General features: G+C 31.0%; 3 protein-coding genes across 5 annotated transcripts; 1 reads left to right on the plus strand and 2 right to left on the minus strand.

Annotated features, from left to right (window-relative positions):
• The first annotated feature begins 31 nt into the window (after positions 1 to 31).
• Arp6 (Actin-related protein 6) lies at positions 32 to 11,988 on the plus strand. Of its 2 annotated transcripts, XM_072895423.1 has the most exons (4): positions 32 to 288; positions 376 to 1,347; positions 1,423 to 1,560; positions 11,970 to 11,988. In XM_072895423.1, the coding sequence occupies exons 1-3, from the start codon at positions 215 to 217 to the stop codon at positions 1,550 to 1,552; spliced, it is 1,176 nt and encodes a 391-aa protein (XP_072751524.1). In that variant the 5' UTR covers positions 32 to 214; the 3' UTR covers positions 1,553 to 1,560; positions 11,970 to 11,988. The 2 variants fall into 2 exon arrangements, with proteins under 2 accessions (XP_072751524.1, XP_072751523.1); XM_072895422.1 differs by lacking the exon at positions 11,970 to 11,988 and having other exon boundaries at positions 1,423 to 1,564.
• On the minus strand, positions 1,650 to 4,019 carry Uba5 (Ubiquitin-like activating enzyme 5). The gene is made up of 6 exons (XM_072895421.1): positions 3,747 to 4,019; positions 3,171 to 3,306; positions 2,898 to 3,094; positions 2,576 to 2,762; positions 2,144 to 2,480; positions 1,650 to 2,042 (listed from the first exon to the last, which is right to left on the minus strand). The coding sequence occupies exons 1-6, from the start codon at positions 3,887 to 3,889 to the stop codon at positions 1,855 to 1,857; spliced, it is 1,188 nt and encodes a 395-aa protein (XP_072751522.1). The 5' UTR covers positions 3,890 to 4,019; the 3' UTR covers positions 1,650 to 1,854.
• Positions 7,044 to 12,720, minus strand: Ckiialpha (casein kinase II subunit alpha). 2 transcript variants are annotated; one of them, XM_072895425.1, is made up of 8 exons: positions 12,529 to 12,720; positions 11,362 to 11,593; positions 11,171 to 11,282; positions 10,852 to 11,064; positions 9,818 to 10,012; positions 9,300 to 9,651; positions 8,950 to 9,027; positions 7,044 to 7,854 (listed from the first exon to the last, which is right to left on the minus strand). In XM_072895425.1, the coding sequence occupies exons 2-8, from the start codon at positions 11,454 to 11,456 to the stop codon at positions 7,733 to 7,735; spliced, it is 1,167 nt and encodes a 388-aa protein (XP_072751526.1). In that variant the 5' UTR covers positions 11,457 to 11,593; positions 12,529 to 12,720; the 3' UTR covers positions 7,044 to 7,732. The 2 variants fall into 2 exon arrangements, with proteins under 2 accessions (XP_072751526.1, XP_072751525.1); XM_072895424.1 differs by having other exon boundaries at positions 7,716 to 7,854; positions 8,934 to 9,027; positions 12,529 to 12,719.
• Positions 12,721 to 12,909: the final 189 nt, after the last annotated feature.

The raw sequence follows: 12,909 nt of genomic DNA on the forward strand, positions 1-12,909 counted from the left end.
TACCTCTGAAATTGCCAGAGTTGCGCTACTGTGCTTAAGGCTTGCATGTACTGTAGATGCGGCCTTATTAAACGACGACAGAGACAGAGATAGAAATTTGATTACCGCGGTTACCGTCGTTACCGGTGAATAGATGTATAAAAATCAAAAGCGTCAAAACTTTGATTTTTGATTAAAATTGTATTTTTTTTTTTTTTTTTTTTTTTTTTTAAATATGAGTAACTCTACTTTTATTCTCGATAATGGTGCTTATACAGCAAAAGCTGGTTTATCCAATGAAACACCCAAGTAAGTACCTATATGAAAATGCTTAAACTTTAAGCTTACACCTTTAATACGCTCAATTATTGTCAATAATGAATGGAAATGTTTTAGATTAGTTCCAAATTGTATAATGAAAGCAAAGAGCGAACGTCGCAGACCCTTCATAGGAAACCAAATCGAAGAATGTAGAGATGCCTCCGGATTGTTTTACATGTTACCTTTCCAAAAAGGTTATTTGGTGAATTGGGATATTCAGAAAACTTTATGGGATTATATATTTTCGAAGGAGTCTTGCTCGGTGAATTTAAATCAGTCGTCTGTGATAGTGACAGAACCAATGTTTAATTTCCCAAGCATACAAGAGGCTATGACAGAAATCTTTTTTGAGGAATACGAATGTCACAGTCTCCTGAGGATAAACGCTACGAGTCTTTCATGTTACAATTATAGATTCGAAAATCCTAATACAAAATGCTGCATAGTAGTAGACAGCGGTTACAGTTTTACGCACATTATACCTTACATCAACGATACAAAAGTAAAGGAAGGGATACGAAGAATAGATGTAGGTGGCAAGCTTCTAACAAACCACCTGAAAGAAATACTATCTTATCGTCAGCTGCATGTTATGGACGAAACGTACGTGATTAATCAAGTGAAAGAAGATTGTTGTTTTGTATCTCAAGATTTCTTTAAAGATATGGAACGGGTCAAATGTAGGCTGGAGAAAAATACCATCGCTAAGGATTATGTTTTGCCAGATTATACAACTCTACGACGTGGATATATTAAGGATCCGGAGCCATCTAACGAGCAACAAACATTACGTTTGACTAATGAGAGATTTGCCATACCAGAAATATTATTCCATCCATCGGACATCGGTATCCGACAAATGGGTATTCCCGAAGCTATTATAGATTCCGTAAAGGCTTGCGATGAAGAAACATGGCCCCATTTTCTATCCAATATTATTCTAACTGGTGGTAATGCAAAATTTCCAGGATTTAAAGACAGAATTTATAAAGAAATTAGAAGTTTAGCTCCGACAGAATATGCCGTAAACGTCTATTTACCGGAAAAGTATTTTATATATTTCATTACCATTTATACCTTTTATTGTGAAAAGTCTACTAATAAATATTCTTTTACTTTTAGTCCAATTACTTATGCATGGTTTGGTGGGAAACAGCTTTCACAAAACACAATGTTTTCAAATCTTTTGGTAACGAGAGAAGAGTATGAAGAAGAGGGAGCATCTATATGCTTTGAAAAATTTGACATATAATTCTATCTGTAAGTTGTGTATATATATTTTTAAGTAATTTATGTATATATATATATATATATAATGATTTATTTTTTTCTTTTTACTTTTTATTAAATGTTACAAAGAAATGGTTTTTATTCACGTAAAATATCACATTATATTATTGAAAGCAACTATTTTGCAACAAAAAGAGTTATAACAATAAAGTACAATTTATACTTAATATCAAGGTGATTTGATATTGACTTGAATATAAAGTTAAAAAAATTTCAAGTACGTAACATATATATGCATATCTGTGCACTTACATTGCACTATTTTCAAATAGATTTCATTTCGGCCATTAATTCTTCCAAACTTATTCCTGTAGATTCAGGAACAGTTTGTTCTCTTTCTGAATTGGTCGCGTGTATAGGTGCAGAAATAGTATATGCATATCGTACACCTGAAGTTGATACGGACGTTTTTTCATCCAGTTGTTCACTTTGTTCATCGACTAGTGAAATTCCTAAAAAAAAGAAAATAAAAAATAATCTAAAGTTTGTTAAAAGTGATGCAAAAAGTATGTTTCAAAAAGAGATTATAATTTCTTTCTTTTCACACACATACCCCATTTATTATCTTCATGTAGAGGTTTTTCTTCAATAATCTTGCTTGGTTTTTGTTGACTTTTTGGCTTTCGCGCATATTCTTTTTGTCTTTGTCTACAATGTGCGTCGTCGCAATTTGGATTTGGCTTTAAAGTCATTTTAGGAAAAAAGTCTTCCATAGCATTGTAACCCAAATAATAAGACACCTGTCCAAAGTTTAGTAAAAATTTTAAAGCGTTTTGCACCAGAAAGCCTGCTACTATACCCATAGTGGTAGGTAATGATGCAGCGCATACACCTTCGCGTTTTAAAGTTTTCTCGTCAATGCTAGATGCTACGATCAAAGGTGGAGCACACTAAAAATTCAAATTTAACGAAATAATTAAAAAAAAGTATAGAATTTTTAAAAAATTCGTTTGTTTTACGTGTAGCCAATAAATTGAGATCTTACTGCAAAACACGCTGTTTCACCAGGCACGATAAATTGAATGTGACCAGAGACAGCGTTTTCGGAAACGCCGCTTTCAAACCATTTCTGATTCAGTTCATTACATGCAGTATTAATTGCCATACGAGCTTCAAAATTATCAACACAGCTCAATACCAAGTCGACTGGTCCATTTTCCAAACTAGAAGTACTGCATAGATACGAAAATTAATTATAAATTTATTATTTAAATTAATTGTAAAATATATACGATAATTAAATAAGATTTTTAATATGCAAAAATCTATTGTAAAACCGAATATTAAAGAAATTTATAAACTTGTACCTTATTGTATTCATAAAATCTGAAAAATGATCGATAGTTGAGATATTGTAATTGTGTATTTCAATTTCCACATCAGGATTTATATAACGCAAAGTATTTGCCGCTGCCTCTACTTTGCTCTGACCTGCTTGATGTGGTTGAAAAAATAATCTGTTCATATTTGCAAGTTCTACATTGTCGTAATCAAATAGTATCAGCTGAAATATTGTAGTATTAATTAGTCAATAACTGATTGTTATTAACATTCAGTAAATAATATTATCATTCCTTTACCTTTCCGATACCACATCTTGTCAACATTTCTGCTGTTACGCTACCAACACCACCAATTCCAACTACAGCTACTGTTAATTCTCGTATCTTTTCATAATTTTCAACAATTCCCATACGCTTCAATGCCATCAATCGACTGAAATAAAGATAATAAAAATAGACAAAGTTAGTATAAAAATTTCTTGTAAAATCTATATTATATCTCTTATATAGAGGATGTGTTCCAAAATTCACTCAATACTAAAATCTATAGTATGAACTTTAAATGATGAATTTCAAAACATAGCCATAATAAATGTTTGTTTAATAAGTGTATATATATATATATATATATATATATATATTTTTTTTTTTTTTTTTTATGTTATTTAATTATTTATATTGTACTTGTGTGTGTTAGATGTCTATATAGTGGTTCTTTGTAAATTTAGCCTTTTTTTTAGAAATAACGTTTTTATAAAAAGAAACAAAAACCTGGTTTATAAAAATTTGATTAAAAAAAAAAAAAAATTAATTTTATAACGAGCGCAACATACGTAAATGATTAAAAAGAGTGAAAAATATTTTTAAATTTACCTATACGGATTCGAATCCACCACCTCTTCTGACATATGTTTGATCTTTTCTCTCGTTGCTGTCGCATCATCTTTATTTTCCTTTTCTCGTAACTCGTTTTCGAGTTCTATAATCCTCCGTCGTAAGCTTTCTACTTCATTCATTTTGATGAAAGAAAAATTATTTAATAACTGTTATAATTTACTATTAAATTTACAGTAAAATATAACTGACAGCTACTGACTGCTGACTACTGACAGCTTACTATACTATACTCCACCTCCACTCTATACTATATACTGTACCACCCACAGATAGAAGTCTGTGGTGCCATCTACCACCCACGGACTTAAGTTCGTGCTGCTACCGACGAGATCTAGACATCTAGACCGATAGGGATTTAACTTTTGAAAAAATTTGGCTACGCGCTATATGTAAATATGTAAGTAAATGTCATTCAAATTATTCTTTTATTATAATAAAGATATATAGATCTTTTAGTTGTCTCAAAAATAACAAAATAAATGTTTTATTATACCAATTTGCACTGTAGGTAACAGACCTGTAATTTCATTATTATATTTGTCATTGTTTATCATCCAAGGTTTCTGCTCTCTCCTCTCTCTGTCATCTTTCGATCCTTTTTCAGTACACCATTGCCCTTTTGTAAGCTCTATGGTTAGACTTGTGACTGTGTCCAAAGTCCAAATCTGACATATTAGTGCAGTGATCATAATCGGTGATTAATGCCACTGATTCAACAGTGGTCCTCAGTCACTCATTGTCAGTCTCAATCGGTAGTTGATGTGAGTGATGTCCAATCGAGGTTATATGCTAACAGGATTTTCTTATTGTTGTCTTATTACACCGATATTGGCAAAAAAAGAATTTAATTTTTTTATGTAAGGAGGATAAATCACTGTTTCGATCGATTTCTCGTTTATACATTCGATATACTCGATTAATATATAATTATGTAGAAAGTTAAGCACATACACACACACACACACACACACACACACACATGCATCTTTCTCACACACATTCACCTATATAAATGTAAAGTTATCAATTTTAATTCAAATTAAAATAGTAGTAACAAAAGATAAAGGCTTTTTGTTCGAGCATAAATTATTATTACAAGCTAATGAGATTGTTATCAGGAATAAAAAATTATTTCTCTTTTAATCTTTTAATTATATATTACAACATTATCTTAGCTTTCATTGCATATAATATATAATAGAGACAGAGAGAGTGCGAGTGCAAAGTAGACAGTATGTACTATGGAAAATTGTTACATCATTCGTATTATGGATAGGTGTTTCATGTTTGTAAAATCAAAAAAAAGATTATTATATACTTACATATTTATAAAAGATTATTATTACTATTAGTTATAAGTTACTTATTAATCGAAATATCATAAAAATATTAAATATGTTTGTTCTTGTACCTTGCACATTGGTGAGCATTTAAATTATTGATGCAATTTTTTGCAAGTTTTATTGTCATACTTTAACAATTTCTATTTTTTGTAGCATGCTTGAAATGTATTTATATAAAAAAAATAATATAGTAAATGTAATAAAAATATTTATTTGCAAACTTAAACTGTAGAGCAATGAGATATAAAGGTATGAGAAATAGCATATTATTTTATCGTACGATTGTTCCATACAGAAAAAGAGAGAAAGTTCATTGGCAGGGAGGAGGAAAAGAATGATAAAATGGATTAGAAGGAGGAAGTGGGGAAAAAAAATTGTTCAAATATGTTTAAAACATTAACCTTTAAAAAGACAAAGTATCTCAAACAATTATGTCTATCATGCCTCTCTCTAAATATTTTATATATTATGGTACAGAAAAATATCATAGCCAATAATAATTTTTTTAGCGCAATATATTACTTCTATTAGCGACATTTTATTTTATTTTAATATTTAGTCTTTTTAAGCTAATTTGTATATTTAAATATGTATAGCGATTATTGTTCCACATTCACCTTTTCCATAAAACTAAATTAAATTATCGTTAACTTAATGTATTTCTATATAAAAAACGAGGCGTGAAAACTTGATAATAAATATGTATACATGTCGTTTTTGTCAAATAAAAAGGGTTTTTTTTAGTTAAACATGTATATTAACATTGATATAGCACATGTAACACATGTGAGAGTAAAGTGAACAAAATAAACATATTTATGTAGCTATTCATGTAGCATATATAGTCTCTTTTTTTTACATATTTATATGTCATATGTATAGCAACACTTATTTATTATAGCGTTTATGCATATTAATATATTCTTACTAATCTGTATATGCATATTAATATATTCTTACTAATTTGTATATATGTATATAATGTATATTGTGTTCATAAATGTATCGTTTTGAATTATATATATATATATATATATATAAAATTATATATATATATATATATATATATATATATATGTATATAAAAGCGAAAATAGTGTGTAGCAGTCAGAGAAACTATAATATTATTTTTTAACTGATTATGTGGAACACTCATATTTTTATCAGACTCCACTTGAAATTAATTGTAAGACACATTGTTTTAATGTTCGAGAATATAAATGGCGATTGATTAATCTTAATGCATATTTATATAGGAACTGACAAATCCTTGAAAAATTATACAAGAAGGATACAGTATACAAGACAGTATTATTGTATTCCTATACATTCTTTACAAATATGTCTCGTCTTGATGTATAAATTCTTTTGAATGTACTTTATGTATGAATTGACCTTATAAAATATTATATATATATATAGAATAATTCATATAATTCAATGCACATAATAAAAGTATAAAGCAATTTTGTGAAATCATGATAAAAAAATTCTAATGTAAGTTATTGTAAAAATGATCAACGTACAAAGAGACCAAGTTTATAAATATCCACATACATGTGTGTGTGTGTGTGTGTGTGTATAATGTATGTATGTATATAAAGTTTTTTAAGCTAGTATACATGTCAATGTTTATAGGCATTGTGCCAAGTGTTTAAGATGCTTGTGAATTTGTGCGTGATAACTAATGGACTTTACCACAAAACCTGCTTTCATTTATAAATCAATTTCTTTTTATTATTAGAAAAATGTTGTATATAGTAGTGCAGCAAACACACGTACGTACGTATAACGAATTTTTATCTTACGGCATTTGATCATGCCTCGAAATCGATGATTTTTCGATTCTCATTCTCATTGAACAACATTGAATAACGACGGTAGTACGCGCTGGATGTACAGAGCAGGTATTCACAAAGCACAAAAGAGTACTTGGCTATAACAAACATTTTATTCAACTATTGTGGTATATCAGATATAAACGAACATTTTTTTTTTTATCATTGTTAAAAGTACTAAACCGAATGGCCTAAGGTATAAGTATGACTGTGTATATGTTGATTTGTATGCTGTGTACGTGAGTGTATGTGAATGTAAATAGGTGGCTTGCTTAAAATCTTCACCACTGCATGTATCGTGTAATCACAAATAATCATCTTTCATGAAATGAGAGTGAATCTAGCTGCATCTTTATGCATTTATAGATCTGCCAAAAATATGATGATAATAATAGCAACATCAGAAAAAATAGTAGATACAGTGGGACGCATCGCGAATCGTAAAAAGGAAATGAGCGACTCGCTGTTTTTGATATCGCATACACCCCGGCCAATATGGACGGAGCATGTATTCTCATGTGATAGATTTTGTGCCAGAATCCTAATCTCCCGTGATATACTAAGTACATCGTAAATTTCGAATGGTTATACATTTTTGAAGGAGACAAAGCGAAATTAGATACTTCAGTCTTAATGATGGGATCATCGATCAAGCCGTTGTTACAAATCAGAATGATTCTCGTATGGAGAAGAATATACTTGGCAATACGAAATATCTGCTGCTGCATTGCAATATTTTGTAGATTGGAAATCGGGTTGTTGAGGTTCAGAATTGCTGAACTTATAAGATTACTTGAGGCAGTTCTTCTGAAAGGGTCAAACACCCGCTTCCAATTTCTTCCATGCTTTCCAATCCGTTTGTCCCATGAATCGGTACAGTGCTCATTGTTACGCCACGATGATCTGTAATGATCTCCTAGTTAAAAAATCACTTTGACACGAGACCTTTTACTAATATCAATGTGTCACACGATCTATGTCAACATACAAGATGTCTCTCATTTCATTTCGATTCAATACAAATGGAAAAATAATATAATGAATTGTTCACTATTTAAAAAGCGTGCGTTTGCAAATGTCCTCTCCGTTCGACGTTACAAATATTTCGAGTCATACGTTTAATTGACTCTGTAAGACAAAAAAATATCTTTTTTTTTTTTTTTTTTTTTTTTTTCTAGATTCGATTCGGTCAATCAAACGATTCGAAGAATCATTTGTAATGCAGAGCGGAGTACACTGGTCATGTGGTATTAAATATATTCTCTATTAGGGAAACTACCGTATAATAATACTTTCAGACAACTGCTAAAATTATCTTTAAACTTATTAAGAGAGCGCGAAACATAGGACAACACAAAAACGAGGGTAGAGAGGCTTACAAATAGAATTATGTGCTATTGCATTATATATATATTTTATATAAATATATATATATATATATATATATATGTAAAATATATTTAAGCAATATATGTATAATATATATTGCTTAAATATCACACGCTTGTATATTCATTACGGTCGGTCGTAAACATTGTTAACATATGAGATGAACTAATATAACAAATGAACAATGTATGTGTATGTGTAATCAATATTTTCTATTTGTAATAATATATTTACAACTTACATTTTCCTTTTACCTTAATTAAATACAAGTTATTTCAATGTAAAGTGCAAACAACATTCGCGATTACATCTGTTTTTTAAATGCGGTTGTACGCATAAAAATTTATACAGGCGAATGCAACTGCTTCGTAAGATATATTATTATAAATCTGTCGTGAGACAGGGGTATAAAATGCTAAAAGTAACTTTGGAAAAGAAAAAATACATACTTAAGAACACAACTCTTGATGAAATAAGAGAAACATATTTTACAGTATTAAATTTTTAATGTCCAATATATGTATAAGTTAACTATATTATAATTATGTCAATTAGAGTATAGAGTTAGAGGTAGATTAAAGTGGTGACATTACCTGGGCCGCTACTCACCTACAGGCACTGAGCCTGTCATGGGAGTAGGTGATGATGACACCATGGTCAACCGACCTTGTTCTTTTACTATAGGATCTAGAAAAAAAAAAATATAGTCAAGTAGAAAGATACATGAAACATTGAAATGATTTCACAGTGTATAATATACAATATAGATGCGCAATTGTATTAACAGAAAATTATTTTTTTAAAAATATTTAATACATTCTTCTCAGATGACACACGCGCGAGCGCACGCATATACATGCAAAGATAAACTCCGAAAAAAAGAAAAAAAAAAAAAAAAAAAAAAAAAAATGATATAAAAAAATGTACATTGTATATAGATATATGTGTTGTATGCTTACAAAAATAAGGATGTTCCATTGCTTCACGCGCGGTTAATCTCTCATAATGGTCGTAGCGTAAGAGTTTATCAAGAAAATCCAAGCTTTCTGGCGATACTAGATGTTGATTTTCTGAATGTACAAAACGTTCCCAACGTTTACGCGAATGCCGACCTAAGATGTCATTGAAACGAGGATCTAATTCAATGTGATACTTGTCAAGATATTCAAATAATTCTTCAGTCCCAAGAACTTTTGCAATTCGAACTAATTGGTCATAATTATCATGTCCGTGAAAGAACGGTTCTTTCCTAAATATCATACTGGCGAGCATACAACCCAACGACCACATATCTAATGAATAGTCGTACATCTGTAAGGTATCAAAAAAATATTTTTCATTAACTTATAATATCTATAGTTTGAAGATGTGTATATAAATACACATACACACGTATGATGATATGATTTAGTTCAATTCTTTTTTCCTTTTCATCTCCATCGTTTTCTTTTACATATTTTCATATTATAATACTTACTTGATAATCTACAAGTAATTCCGGACCTTTGAAATAGCGGGAAGCTACTCGTACATTGTATTCTTGACCAGGATGATAAAACTCTGCTAATCCCCAGTCGATTAATCGTAATTTTCGATTTTCATGGTCTATCATAACATTGTGCGGTTTCACATCCCTGTGCATAATTCCCATACTGTGACAATAATCTAGCGCCTGTACAGAAACGAAATAAAAATAAAAATTATGTCAATTGTTATATCTTATCTCTGCACTTACGACTAGACAATGCAGTGGACGTGATCGGATGTGCTACCATAACATACAATATTCACACAAGAGTCCAAAAAATTCCAAAAATTACTAAAATTTTTTAAAAATCTTTGACAGACCTGGCAGGATGAAAAGAAAATGTTTCTCTCACATGTTCATCTTTGCTTTAACAGAGTGGAAATGTATTCTAAAATTATTCTACATTGTAAAAAGAAAATAAATAAATTAATCTAAAATAAAAGATATAAAATCATTAGATATTCATATATAAATTTCAATATATATATATATATATATTTTTAGTAATAGCTAAAAATTACAATTAACATATATAGTTTTTAGCTGTTACTATCTTAAATACTATTACAGAAAAAAATAATAATAATATTGATAATTATAAAAACAAGACAGAGAGCAAAAAATAAGAGTGGGAGAGAGAAAGAGAAAGAGAGAGAGAGAGAGAGAGAGAGAGAGAGAGAGAAGGAAAAATATTCTATAAATAAATTATTTTATCACATTGAAAGATAAAACATGTGTGTGTGTAATAGTCTTCGTTTCACCCAAGGTAGCAATATCTTGCAAGAAGCCAGAAATTCTGCGTAAAAGACAAAACTAAGCGATAAAATTGAATCTATATTCTTGAGATCAATAAGAAAGATAAAAACAATAATTCAGTGTATCTTTAAACTCGTCCTGGAACCTACATCTATGAAAACAATAATCATCGAAGGTTCATGATGAATTGATATTTGGTTCCATTGCACTTATAACAATAAACGCACTTTTAATAATTCGTAGAGGTAGTATCTTATGTCGTAGTCGGTTAGCGTCTGGTATAATTGCTTGAAATCTGTGTTGTTGACATGTTCGAAAATCAATGCTGGTGTCCTTGAAACTGGATCTTTGACAACTGCTTGGAGTGTAATTATGTTGGTCCCACCTTTAAGATTTTCTAAAATTTTTATTTCCCTTTTTATTTTCTTCTTTTTTACAGGCTACAACAAACAAAAATATATAGTATTAGTATTATGAATTTTTTCACTTTCCGTTAATTTGCATTAAATGCTTATCAAATGTAACACGATAAGCAAATTGTTGTACCTTCAATATTTTTACGACACATTTTTCATTGTTTGTAACATTTATGGCCTCAAATACTTCGCTATATTTACCCCTGCCCAATTTTCTTACTAACTGGTAATCATCTTGTTGTCTACATCAGCAAAATAAACAATAGTAAATGAAACATGTTACAATATCCATACTACTCTGATGTGTGTGATATCGCTTACCCCCAATCGACAACGTAAGATTCGTAGTCCCAGTATTCTCTTGGTTTATGTGAATTTACATCGGCATAGACTCTTGCTCTACTTGGTAAAGCCATTCTCTCCGAAATATTATTATCGATAAGCGTCTTGATGAATGATATACTGTCTCGACTATCCGTTCCAAACTTACAGCTATTAATGACTTTGTCTCTTCTGGTCACCCAGTTACGTACATGTGAGAACAGCAATAAACCTGAACAATTCATATAATTAATTTTATATTGAGAGCAATTGTTATTTATTTGTATTTCTATATAAGAATATAAAGTAGGAGAATATTTTTGATTGATAACTCAATTAAATAGATGAGCGTATATAAGAAACAATTTGACACTATCATCTTTTAGCAAAGTGCATTACAAAACAGAAAGTTCAGAATATGTGTATATATGTACATACGCATATATACCTGCATAGGCACATTACACCTTTATGAAAAAATATGATAAAAATAGACACGTACGTATTTTGGAGACTTCAAAAAGCTTCGAGTTTCGATATATAATTATTAAAGTTTGCTGCGATTAAAAACCTATGCAATAAATTTGAAAATCTATTTTATGTTTTAGAATAAAAGCAATAAAAGCAGACACGATAAAAAGTTACGATTAAAAAGCATAAGCCATATTTATTAATTAATAATAATAAAAAGAAAAAAAGAGAGAAAGATAGAAAGGAGAAAAACGTTTCAATATTTCTTTTCAATATTTTCTTTTATCGATTATAATTGCTAGTAGCTTACAAAGATATATCCAACGTACGGTCGAATCGATCAGATTCACAGGAAAAACTCGTACGCGTAAAGATAGAATTACTTTTGTACCCGTAATTCGAGCGTACACGCGTCAACGAGATTACCTAGCTGATACCTACCGGGCGAACCGAGCACGAAAAAGCACGCACATGCAAGAGGCAAGAGGCAAGAGGCAAGAGACAAGAGGCAAGAGACAAGAGACAAGAGGCAAGAGGCACAAGGCACAGGGCACAGGGCACAGGGCACAGGGCACAGGGCACAAGGCACAAGGCACAGGGCACAAGGCACAAGGCACAAGGCACGTACACACATGTACCCAGTAAATCACACGCCATCGCGATCGAGCGACTGATGTAAGCTTATTTTGGACTCACCTAGAGCATCCCGGGCCCGAATCTTGATCGGATTAAATACGATGGATTCTTGGATTCGTTGCGAATGCACGAAACTTGCTCACGAAGTAGCTGAGGCCGCGCAAACGCGTGAAACTCCGGATTTTTGAGGGCGGCCGGCTTCTCAAACGAGCGAGGTGCAAGATGGCAGCCGGCAACCCGCCGCACACTTTGAAAATCTAGAACGGAAACCTTCTACGTGATGCCGCTCATACTGCCGATGCCTGATACAGCGACATCTTTAGTCTTTATGTTATTATTACTAGAGTCCCCCCTCCCGCCGCGCGAATCCTGTCCGCCATTTTGTACCCATATTAGTGACCAAGTGTAAGCGGGAAATTTAAACCGAGGTTAAAGTTAATC

Source organism: Anoplolepis gracilipes, chromosome 7, assembly GCF_047496725.1.
Source record: "Anoplolepis gracilipes chromosome 7, ASM4749672v1, whole genome shotgun sequence".
In the NCBI taxonomy this organism is placed as follows: Eukaryota; Metazoa; Arthropoda; class Insecta; order Hymenoptera; family Formicidae; genus Anoplolepis; species Anoplolepis gracilipes.